Consider the following 13,006-nt stretch of genomic DNA (forward strand, 5'->3'; position numbering starts at 1 on the left):
GCCTTCTTATTGCCTTCTGAAATTAGTTTTCTTTCTCTTTTTGATTTTCAGGGCTTTGAGACTGTTGCAGGTGCTATTGACCTGGCAACTGGGACGATTTATCCAATCTTCCACGCAATACGTAATGGTCTTATTGATTATGACACAGGGATGATCTTGCTGGAAGCTCAGGTCATTGTGTCAGGTCTTATTCTTCCTGAAACAAAACAGTGCCTTGGTATGGAAGAGGCTTTGAGGTATCAGTTGATAGATGGAAAGATCTTCAATCAACTGGAGGAATTGAGTAATTCTGCCAAACTTATTTTAAGCACCTTGTGTGGAATAAGTGATGTCCATTCGGCTGCCGATGCTAATGATCACAGCACAGTTTCCGAGATTTCAGTCATTAAAGTCCTTGAGGCACAGTTTGCCACTGGGGGCTTAAGAGTGCCAGCTACTGGTGAAAAACTCAGCCTCGAGGAAGCTTTTCAGAGGGAGTTCATCACTGCCCAGCTGTACTTCAAGCTGCTAGAGAGGCAGAAGATGTGCAAGGATCTGATTGATCCAATTACGGCCGAGAAAGTATCATTAATGGAGTTAATGCAAAGAGTCACCGTGGATAAAGAAACTGGCCTAAGACTGCTTCACGTGAAGCAGCAAGAAGGGGGCACAATCACCTTGAAATCTGGCAGGCAGGCTAGTGTTTTTCGGGCAGTCCACGAAGGCCTCATAGACCGCGAGGTCATGATCAGGCTTCTTGGAGCTCAGCTGTTTGCAGGTGGGCTTATTGATCCTCAAACTGGATCTCGACTAACAGTAGATGAAGCTTTGGAAAGTTGCCTCATCGATCATGATACGGCTTCTGGACTCCTCACTCATCAAGTTCAGACAGGAGGTATAATCAGCCCAGCTACCGGCAGCAGGTTAACCATGGATGAAGCCGTGCAGTGCAATTTAATAACTTCAAGCAGTGCACTTTTGGTTCTGGAATCACAGAGGGTATTTATGGGTCTCATTTGGCCTGATTCTGGAGAAATATTTTCTATAGACACCTCCTTGCAGCAAGGAGTGGTAACGAATGAACTAGCCCACCGAATCCTGAACAACAGGCAAAAAATAGCTGCTCTTTACATCCCTGAAAGCTCATCGGTGCTCACGCCTGAGGAGGCTAGCAAGCTAGGTGTAATAGACAAGAGGGCAGCAAAGATTCTAAGCACAGCAACAATGCCTGACTTAATGCCCAGTGCCAAACACTTGCAGTCTTCGCATGCCGATATCTCGAGCTGGGGATCAAATTCTGAGGTCCAAATGTGTGCTACAAGTGACACTACCGATGTTGAAACTAGAGGCAGAAATGAGAATTCAACTCTGCAACAGATGGAAGTTCAACAGAAATTCATATCTTACTTAATGATGCACAGCTATATGGATGCAGGCTCAGGAAGGAGGCTACTGTTGGTCAATAGTGACTTGAATGAAAAGATTAAAATGGTGCTGGAGGCAAGTGGTGCAGATGTTCCATCAGAAAATTGGCAAGAATACCTTCATATTCAAGATGGCAGTGGGCTTGAAAACCACTTGGAGGCCAAAGATGCTGACATCCTTAAAAACCATACTAATTCTATAACGTTGGGCCCATATGATACGGGAGAAAAACAGGCGATCAATGCGTTGGGCGAACATTGTGGGACTATTAATAGCGAAGCATTATATTGGATGCCCGGCGTGCAACAGTTTCCAGCAAGTGAACCCGTAGAGTTTTCTTATTCGCAGACGATGGATAGTCCAGGAAATCATGTAACTGACACCAAAGAACTCAATGAGGGCAAAGCAATTCATGCAATTGAAACATTGGACAATTTGACAGATATTCTTGAAGAACCACCTTTTGATGGAAATTTGAGTGCATATCCAGACCTTAATGAAAGCATTAAATTGACCAGACAAACTGGCAATGTTAATTCTGTTGAAAGTGATTCAGGAAACCAATTGAGAAAAAGTGCGGCAATTCCAAAACCTGATTCACAAGCGGTAACTACAGCCTTGGAAACTGCAGATTTGTACCTAGGGGACAAAGCGGCTATCACCATGTCTTCAGCAGAACAGGCAGCAGCTGAAACCATGCACAGGTTTCCAATGGAGCAATTGTTTCCAGCATCTGAAAGTCTGAAGCTCAGTCCATTTCCATTGGATATGGACCTCCAAAGGGATTTTGGAGAAGACCTGAACAGAATGCTGGGTTTTGATGGACCCCCAGGTCTCCAATGTGGTGATAACATTGGCAGCAGTACTGAAGATTCTAACGACCCTTTCGTGATCTGCGCAGAGCATGCCAACAAAACTGCACAAAACTGGAATGCTCAGCAGTACATGGAAGCTTCACAAATGGAAGAATCTGATGGTGTAGGCGGAAGACAAAGTATTGCTGGGCTATCAGTAGACAAGGTTGCAGATAACACTGTGCAATCTTCTCCTTTGGGACAACAACTTATGACTCGGATGGATGAATTTATTTCACCTGCATTAGAAACTGTTGCAGCAACGAGGGAAGACCTCACATGTGGAGAAAATAACATAAGGACAGTTGAAACCTTGGAAGATATTGCATTCGCAGATGAAATGGTGTATTTCGTTGGTGCTCCTGATGCAGAGAGATTAAGCGAAGAAGTTAAGATAGATGAAGCAATGAAGGTGGAAGGTGACGAACAGTCTTTTAAAGGTGGCAAGCATATACCTGCTGCTGATGAAGATACACGAGAAGATACCAATCTTGAAAACCAGGTCAGCTTTCCTAAATTCACAGAAACAAATCTAGATTCCCAAATTATACAAGGCAGCATGGAGGAAATGTGGGATGTAATTGGTCCATCAGTGGAAGAGCATCTCACAGTAACCAATAAAATCCTGCATTTGAGCCCTTTAGAAACTGGAAGCGAAAGTAAACATTGTACAGATGATTCTGGGGGCCATGTAGATGGAAAGCATAAAGTAATAAGGGTCATTGAAACACTGGATGACATAGCGGACTTAGAAGACAAAATGGAGATTTCTGGAGAACCTGTTACTAAAAGTAGTTCATCAAAAAATGATAAACCGTGTTCCAATGAAGATTACAATGAAGTTGCGTTTGGAAATGGATTGAGTGGATTCGCTGGTATAGTTGAAGGGGACAGCATTCACCAATATACAGATACTACTTCAGCACTAGATGACAACTTTGAATATGGGAGGAACAAAGTAATTACTAGTGTGGAAGGATTGGAGGATATTGCCGAGAACCAGGAAATGCCGTGGTTTGTTGGAGACATTCCAGGAATGAGAGAAACTCTAATGCTTAGTCCTTCTGGAATTGAAGATATTACAGGTGTGTTTGAACCTTCCATACAAATGGCAGGTGGTGAAGCGAATTTCCTAGGTGATGAAGACTTTAAGCCAAGTAACAATGAGTCAGATCAGAGCCATCAGATGTATCACCAAGACTTTGGAATAATGAAAGGTCAGGAAGAAAAGGGAAAGCAAGTGAATATTGAGCTTATGCACGAAGCAATACAGAGCTATGGAGCATTTGAACAGGATGCATCAGGGGGTAATCTAACAATGTCAGATACAATGATGATAAACCGCTGTCTCGATCTAAGATGCACATTGCAAGAGGAGCCAAGTGACTGTGCAGTGACATTGGAGAATGCTGAAGGCATCCAAAGAATTAATGGGAGAAATTTGTATGTCTTGGAAGAGGAGGATGAAGAAAACGATGGGAAAATTACTTGTTTTGAGGCAGCTGGGAGTGGGGAATGGGCCCGGTCAGCTTTGATAAAGCAGCGCAAATCAGAAGTTGAAGTGGGCGGAATATTTGACCCAGTTACTGGTAAAAGGTACAGACTTGAAGTTGCCTTGGCACGTGGGCTTTTGGATGAGGAGATATTTGTGGATATTTTAGCTTCACAGTTTCAAGATGGAGGAATCCTTTTTGAAGAGAGTGGCAAAAATCTAACTCTCAGTGAAGCAGTGGCGAAGGGACTCCTACAAAGTCATGTTGCTATCAAAGTATTAGATAAGCTTGGACTGATCGGAGGATTCTATAACTCTGGAACAGGAGAAATAATAGAAGTGGCTGATGTTGCAGAACAGATGATAAATGACGACCTCCTGACAAAGGTATTGCTTTCTGAAAAAATTGTCTGTGGTATCATTGACCCAGAGACCAACAAGCTACACAGTGTGCATGATGCACAGAGACTTGGTATTTTGAACACTTGTACAGCTCTGCGTTTGCTGGAAGGCCAAGTTGTTTCGGGTGGAATTGTAGATCTCAAACACCAAGGTCGGTTATCAGTGGCCGTGACCTCAAAGCTTTGTCTGGTAGATGAAAAAACTGCCGAACAATTAATCAAAATAGAAAAGGCACAAAATGGAGGGCAAGTCGATGAGGTGACCAAATTGAGGGCACTAAGCTACCAGCTTGAAATGTATGGCATCTTGGATCCACAGACAAAAAAACCTCTGTCTGTGACAGAAGCAGTCAACCGAGGCCTTGTGGAAAGAGATGCCTTGCTAAGTGTTCTTGGTAAGCAAGTTGAAGCTGGTGGTATCATTCAGCATAAATCAGGGCTTCGCCTCTCTGTGACTAATGCTTTGAGGCATAGTTTAATTAATGAAGACCTAGCGGATGACCTGTTTGAATTGGAAGCAGCATGCCAAAATATTCATGCTTCAAGTGCTGGGAAGAATTTATGTTCTCAGAAAATCGCACCGAGTTCAAAGTTTCCAGTGGAAATTGAAAAGTTCCAGAAAGCAAATGAACTTGTCACTGAATTCGAAAATGGAAAATCGGCAGTGCAAATAGAATCTGTGGGTGAAAGATTATTGGATGACAGTTTGCACAAAGAAATGAACCTTTATGAAAGTGAGGACAATGTTGATGAGCGCCAGTTGCCCATTGTTTCTTACTCTGATTTAGCTAGGATAAGTAAAATAGATATAGACACTGGGCGAAGATACATGGCAGTTAAACCACTTCAAGAAGTTTTGAATGTTAAAAATGTCGAAACAATGTCAAAATTAAATGTGGTAGATGTAGATCTGTCTAATGCTTGTAGCACTCGCAGAAAGGAATTAAATGATCAAACCTTGATATGTGCCAAAGAAGATAAAAGCACTGTTCAGGATTTCTTAACAAGAAGTGTTGATAATCATCAGATCAACTCTTCAACTTCCAATTTCTTCATTCCAGGACGTAACCAAGATAGTTTTGTCACCACTGCCCAGTCTGCTTCTGCAACTCACATATCCGAGGACGATTTGCCTGGTAAACTGGACCGCCTTTCATCTAAATCACCTTATGTTGAAGATTCACCACAGGGTGATTTTTTCTCATACATTCGAGAATGTACATCAGATATTGAGCTGGAGTGTGAAGCGTCCAAATTGACTGGCAAAGAAAATGTTTTATCAAATGAAGACGGGGAGCTGAATGAAGTTGGAAAACTGACTGTGGAAACATTTATAGGAGGAGCAAATATCGAAGAGTTGGAGTCGAACAATCGTCCGAGTAGCACCAACTTCCAAGGCCTCATGGGTACCAATGGTGAATGTAATTTAGAAGGTGACATTGAGGGAGGAGACCCTAATGTGAAGCTCGGCCTACTCGATAAAGCACCATTAACTGGAATTTTCAAAGAGAGGAATCAAGGGATACAAAATTCTGGGTTAGGCGACTGTGCAGAAGGATTTGAACAAAATGTAAATATGGCTATGTCTGTGGGGAATGTGCTGAAAGCTGTGTGCATGAAATTCAGCAATGCTTTCAAGATCCGACCAAAAGAAAACCCAAATGAGGATACAGTGATGAATGGAAACAGACAAGAAAAAGAAGCTGTCAAGACATTAAATGATCTTGCAGATTTGGAAGGGAAGGCAGAATTTGCTTATAGGGTGAAAGAAATGTCCATTGTTTCCGGAGCAAGAGGAAATGAGGGAGAGACGTCAGACCATGGCGATGAAAATTCATTTGGAGAATCTGAAGATCTGTTGTGTCAAGAAGGAATCGATGAAGAAATGCAAGACCAGGATGTTGAAGGAGGTCAGAAGCTTGAGAAGCCATTAGGAAAAACATGGGATTCATTTGAACTTGAGAAAAAAGCCAACTTGGTTTCAAAAGAGGAGCGTCTTCTCTCTTTAGAGAATGTGCTTGGTTTCGCAATTGATGAACATGAGTCTTTAGAAAAGGCAAATTTTCAAAGAGTAATTGGAGTAAATATTGAAACTGGTGACAATCAGGAAGCAGATCACTTCAGTTTAATGGAATGCAATACAGAGGTAGGAGGTGGTTCTGCAGTGCCTGCTGTTCAGGATGTGGTGACATGTGGTGATGCTCCAGCTGATGTTAAAAACTCAGGGCTTGTCCTTGATTGCCTGAAACGAGAATTTCTTAATGCAGAGTTTAGTGAATTATTTGGCTTGAAGGATGATGAGTCCCGGAAAATGGCAGCCTTGCTTGCTGCTTTGAAGCCAGAAATGATGAGTGCACAGGTGCAGGGAATGCTTTGTGCTTTATCTGAGGAGCAAGATACCGGCAGTTTAAGAAGTCAGGAACTGGTCAGCAGTCTGACTGATGAGCTTTTCCGTTACGTAAAAAACAAAGTACCTGGTTCGATGGAGGACAGGTTCTTAAACAGGCAAGTGAAAGAAATGCTTTGTGAAAGAATTCCGTTGCTGCTCAGCACTGCAGAAATTCCTCAAGATGTATCACAGCAAACAATCGAGGAGGGTAACATGTACCAGATAATTCAGATGAAAGCAAATGGGAATCCAGTGAATCATTGTGGTTCCAGCCATGGAGAGCTGGAGTCACGTGAAGGCACTGACAAGGTGGCTCTATGTGACAGTCCATCAAAGGATGACTGGTTTAACAATGATGAAAGTGGTGATACCATGAATGGAATGCCCAAAATAAAACAAGATAGTCCAGATTCAGTAATGCAATCTGCTGATGTTTTTGATGAAATGGAGCCTCTGGAGGATACTTGGGACAAAGGCGCCTTGGAGGATCCACCAGATAACATTTGGATTGGCAACAATGAGGGTGTTGGTGAATTGAAGGAAATGTTGCAAGTCAGGCTAGCTGGACAATGTGTAAGTGAGAATGAAAATGAGGAAGCACGATCTGATTCTCTTGATCAAATCGATCTTCTGAGCAATATTCAGGGAAACACTTATGAACTTTCATTGAATGAGTTCAGAGTTCAGGACAACAAAGGTGACAATGAGAAGGGAAAGACAGAGATACTAAATGGCCAAAATATAACTGATGATAAAAGTGAGCGTTTGGTGTTGCATTCTCCTCCCAGCGACAAAGAGGAATTTCCCAAGGGAAATGTAACAAATAATGTTGGGGATGCAAATAAGGTGAATGAAAGAGAAATGCAAACAAATGGACAATGTACCAATCAGGAAACAAGTGAAGATTCATTTGCAATGGATGACATTCAGGAGCAATCCATTTTTGAAGATACACCCAACAGTATGTGGATTAACAACAATAAAGATGACATGAAGAAAGTGATTGAAATTGTAGCAAGTGGACTAAATCTAAATGAAGACAAAAATGATGACTTATTGATGCAGCCTCACAATGCATCTAATGAAATGAAACCATTGGAAAGCACTGGGGAGAAGGCCACCATTAAAACTGAGCAACATGAGGACCGTGAGACTCTTGAAGGAGATGGACAGGTTAGTAACCCTTGATATCTGCTTCATTCAATTCAATTAGAAAAGAATAAAACCAAGAATTAGCTGAATCAGAATGTTGTCCACACCTTTAACACTCTGACTCCTCATGAGCAGAGTTGAAGACAATTCGGTAATATTATTGATTGATTGATATTTATTGTCACATGTACCAACGTACAGTGAAAAGTATTTTTCTGCGCCCAAGGGAACGTACACAGTACATACATAGTAGACAAAAGAATAATCGGCAGAGTACATTGACAAATGGTACATCAAGAAATTATTCTTGGAAAGTCTCAATGCTATTGATAGATTATTTTAAATGATTCACTTATGTTTCTGCTGTGCTGTAGTCAATTTGTTGAGCAGTAATATTGAATCAGTTCTTTGTTGCTTTTATGGTTTAAGAAGGTCTTTGTAAGGTCCATCATGCTGTAGCGCAGCATTCCAAATCCTGGCCCTTAATTGAAGATATCTGCCACTAAGGGCTTTTTGAAAAATCCCCTCTAAGTTGGGCAAACATTGTTGTTTACCAACTAATTTGTTTTCCAAAATGAAGCAGAGGAGGGGAAAATTATTTTTTTTAAAAATAAATTTCGAGAGCCCAATTTTGTTTCCAATTTAGGGGTAATTTAGCGTGGCTAATTCACCTACCCTGTTGTGGGGGTGAGTCCCACCCAAACACGGGGAGAATGTGCAAACTTCATACGATCAATGACCCGGGGCCAGGATCGAACCTCGGCCCTCAGCGCCTTGAGGTAGCAGTGCTAACCACTAAGCCACCGTGCCGCCCTGGAGGGGAGAGTTATAATCAAATTTAGAGCTCAGGGAGTTCTCCCCTGTGACTCGGCCAATCAATATTTATCCCTCAACTATCACTGAAAGGGATTATCTGGTCATTATTACATTAATGTCTGCGGGTGCTTGCCTTACATAAATTGGCTGCCACGCTCCCTACAAGACAGCAGTGACTACACGTCAAAGGAAAATATAATTTATTGGCGGTAAAGTGCTTTGAGATGTCGAGGGGGCATGAAACGTACTTTATAAACGCAATCACTTTTTTTTTCCTCTGGGGCTGAATGGTCAATTAAATGGAACTCCAGGCAGCACGGTTGCACAGTGGTTAGCACTGCTGCCTCGCGGCGCCAAGGTCCCAGGTTTGATCCCAGCTCTGGGTCACTGTCCGTGTGGAATTTGCACATTCTCCCTGTGTCTGCGTAGGTTTCGCCCACACAACCCAAAAGATGTGCAGAGTCGGTGGATTGGCCACGCTAAATTGCCCGTTGGTTGGAAAAAAAATTATTTGGGTACTCTAAATTTAAAACAATAAATAAATTAAATGAAACTAGATTATGTACTTTGAATGTAGACCATTTGGCCATTATGTTTATTTTTTTAAAAATTTAGAGTACCCAATTATATTTTTCCAATTAAGGGGCAATTTAGCATGGCCAATCCACTGAACCTGCACATCTTTGGGTTGTGGAAACCCACGCAGACACGTAGAGAATGTGCAAACTCCACATAGACAGTGGGATGGGATAGATCCCAGATCCTCAGCGCCATCCTCAGTGCTAACCACTGTGCCACCTTGTTGCTCCTGAGCATTGAATTTATTTGAATTCAACTCTGGTGTTTTTATCTTTTCCAGAATTTATTGAATTATTTCAATCCTAATGTACCATTTGGGGCTTGGGACAAATAATGGAAATTGTCAGAGACCAGTTTTTATGTGCTTCATTTTGGTGTATGTTGTAACATGTATTATTTATGATATCAAGACATGATTGTGGTATTAAAATCCACGGCTAAGATTGCCCAGTTTGATATTTATCCTGGAACTGCATCGTTAGTGTTAATTGGACTTTAATTGCAGCCCTGTAACAGTACGCAGCAGTGTTTGCAACACATGGAGAAAGTGCAAGCGCACTTGACGTTGGTCCAAAAAAAGAAAATTCAGCTGGAGAATCTGCAGCCTGTTGACAGCGACCTGGAAATCCTTCAAGAACAACTAGATTACCACACTGTAAGTAATCTGTTTCATATGGACCAATCTCACTGAACTCAAAACCCAGTTAATGTTTCTCTAAATTAAGAACCACAATTGCGAAGAGTAGTAATCCTTTTAAGTATACACTTATGCTGTACAGTGACATAGGATTGCCTTGGACAGGGTACAGAGGAGATTTACTGGAGTGATACCAGACCCATCCGTCATGTGGCGAGACAGGGTACCTGAGGACTTTGCTCTTAGAGGAGAGAATGCTATGGGGAGATAATAGATGTGTTCAAAATTATGAAGTGTTTTGATAGGGGAGAAACTGTCCATCGGCAGGTAGTTTGCTAACCAGAGACCATCGAGTTCAGGTAAGTGTCAAAAGAACGAAGGGGGAAAAGGTGAGAATTTTTATACCATGTGTTATTATGATCTGGAATTGCCTGAAAAGGTAGTGAAAGCAGATTCAATCCGTGGGCGGGAACCTCTGGTTCCTCCGCCACGTGTTTCTCAGCAGCGTGCCGTTCGCTGGCAGCGGGATTCTATACTTCCACCGCTTGTCAATGGGATTTCCCATTGAGGCCACCCCACGCCGCCTGGAAACCCGTGGCGGGGGTGCGCTGTCGGCGGGAAAAGTGAATCGAAACGGCAGGAGAATTCCGGCCCATAAATTTCAAAAGGGAGTTGGACATACCTAAAGGGGAAACATTTCCTGGGCTATGATGAGAGAGCAGTGGAGTGGGACTCATGGGATCGCCCTTTTCAATGAGCTGGCACAAGTATGGTGAGATGATTGGCCACCTCCTGTAATGTAAGATTATGGTGCGACTTCTGTTCAGTTGTGGGAAGATACATAGAGAGCCTGTGAAGTAGATGTCTTGCCACTGTGTAGCTGGGTTTATATTACCAGTCCCATTGAGTGCAGGCTTTCGGAGTACTGTAAGCCCTCACTTAAAGTTGAAGGTGCTTTTATAAAATTCATGACTCAGCGAATCACATTTTCCCATTAAAATGTAAAAACTGTAGTTTACTTCTGTAGGATTTTCCTCAGCAGACAAAAAACATTGTACCCTGTATGTTGAAGAGCTTTACTATGTTAAATTCCTATATTAATAAATGAAATTACTTTTGCAATAAAATAAATTTAAAAGTATAAAAGAAATATGGTAACTTTCTACTCCTGCTCCTGCTCTCCGCCAATCCTACTTCTCAACTTCTGTGACCCCCGAGGGTGACAAGAGGGTGGGTTTGGGAGTGGCAGAGGCTGCTCAGAAATGATGTCAATTTGATCTTGTGGCCCTATGTCAAACCAACAGGAAATAACTTCAAAATGACTCTCGCATCGCTAACCAAGAATACAGGCCCCTTTAACTCACGGACGTCAAAGCAAAATAACATTAAATGGGGAAAGTTGAACAGCGGCTTATTGTAACGAATGCACAGCAATGATTCTACTGTTATTTTGAGCTCACAGGAACAGAGTACTTTGGAGCAGGGGTAGGTCATTTGGCCCTTTGGGCCTGCTCCGGCATTCACTAAGATCATAGCTGATCTGGTTGTAGTCTCAACTTCATTTTCCTGTCAGCCTCCCCATAACCCTTGACTCTGCTGACCATCAAAAATCTACCTGCCTTGAATACAGAACTGCTTTCTGGGGAAGACAATTCCACAGACTAACAACCCTCACAGAGAAAAATTCTCCTCATCCCTGAGGTAAAAGGGAGACCTCTCATTCTGTCCCTGAGTTCTACTCTTCCCTCCTCTTAGTATCCACCCTGTCCAGCCTCCTCAGAATCTTGTATGTTACAATAAGACCATCTCTCATTCTTCTATACTCCAATGTGTCCAAACCTGTTCAACCTTTCTTCATAAGTTAATCCGCTTTCCCTGCACTGCTTCCAATGCAGTGATATCCTTTTTGCAAATAACTTGTGTTGGATTGTTGTATCACAGCAGTCACCTCTTAAACAAAGATGAGGGATCAAATTACAGTCGTCCTCAAAATTAAGAAGGATCTATTGGATCGACTAAGAGATGTTCTCACTTGTTGAGGAATCCCAAACTATCAGCCTTAAATATAAAATTAATCACTTCAATCCATGAGCAACCTCAGGAGAAACTTAGTTTCTCAGAGGGCGGTGAGAATGTGGAACTCGCTCCCACAGGGAATGTTTAAAGAGAAGAGGAGGATCACGTGGAGCTGGAATAGAGCTGTTGTGCCGAATTCTGTGCTGTACAATCCACGTAAGTTTAATAAGGTAGAGAACATGCAGATGTAAATTTCACAAGTGATGGCACTTTCTGTTGCTGCTAAAAGTTTAGGGACTTGCATCAGATATTCTCCTGGGTACAATTATACTTAGCACCCTCACAAGGGGACTGGATGTCCAGGTCAGCATTTCTCATTCAGACAGCCTCAGTAGAACAGATGATCTCATTATTATCACATTGATGTTTATGGGAGCTTGCTGCGCACATATTGGCAACAGTGACTACACTTCAGAACTACTTCATTGAGCGACCTTAGACCATGAAAGGTGATATGTAAAAGTATGTTTTACTCCTTTCTTTTCTCTTCCGTCTGTCAGTTTCGGTCTATCTCTTTGCACCTCTGCACGTGTCCTTGCCCGAGCATGCACTTGCGGCTCTCTGCCAACCACTCTCTCGCTTCCCCGCGCTCTCTCTTTTCCCCCTCTCGCTCTTCTCTCTCTCTCTCTTCTCCCTCTGTCACTCTCCCCCCTCTCTTGCTTCCCCCCTCTCTTGCTTCCCCCTCTTTCCTCCCCGTCCCCTCTCTCCTTCATCCCCTCTCTCTCTCCTCCCCATCCTCTCTCTCCTCCCCATCCTCTCTCTCCTCTCCGTCCCCTCTCTCTCCTCCCCATCACCTCTCTCTCCTCCTCATCCGCTCTCTCTCCTCCTCATCCGCTCTCTCTCCTCCCCGTCACCTCTCTCTTCTCCCATTCCTCTCTCTCCTCCCTGTCCCCTCTCCCTTCTCCCCGTCCCCTCTCTCTCCTCCTCATCCCCTCTCTCTCCTCCCAGTCCTCTCTCTCCTCCTCATCCCCTCTCTCTCCTCCCTGTCCTCTCTATCCTCCCTGTCCCCTCTCTCTCCTCCCCGTCCCCCCTCTCTCCTCCCCGTCCCCTCTCCCTTCTCCCCGTCCCCTCTCTCTCCTCCCCGTCCCCTCTCTCTCCTCCCCATCCCCTCTCTCTCCTCCTCATCCCCTCACTTCTCCCCATCCTCTCCTCCCCGTCCCCTCTCTCTCCTCCTCATCCCCTCAGTTCTCCCCATCCTCTCCTCCG

The 13,006-nt window shown here is 43.3% G+C and overlaps 1 protein-coding gene across 20 annotated transcripts in view; it reads left to right on the forward strand.

The window, feature by feature from the left end:
- dst (dystonin) overlaps window positions 1–13,006 on the forward strand; it is a 779,292-nt gene that overhangs the window by 455,459 nt on the left and 310,827 nt on the right. For 14 of the 20 annotated variants that reach the window (XM_072498412.1, XM_072498419.1, XM_072498421.1 and 11 more), the window contains 2 exons: window positions 52–7,713; window positions 9,593–9,742. The exons of the other annotated variants lie outside the window; for them this stretch is intronic. In XM_072498412.1, the coding sequence (XP_072354513.1) occupies window positions 52–7,713; window positions 9,593–9,742 (7,812 nt within the window). The remainder of the gene's footprint in view (window positions 1–51; window positions 7,714–9,592; window positions 9,743–13,006) is intronic. 20 annotated transcript variants of the gene reach the window in all.

The sequence above is a fragment of the Scyliorhinus torazame genome, chromosome 4, assembly GCF_047496885.1.
Source record: "Scyliorhinus torazame isolate Kashiwa2021f chromosome 4, sScyTor2.1, whole genome shotgun sequence".
NCBI lineage: Eukaryota > Metazoa > Chordata > Chondrichthyes > Carcharhiniformes > Scyliorhinidae > Scyliorhinus > Scyliorhinus torazame.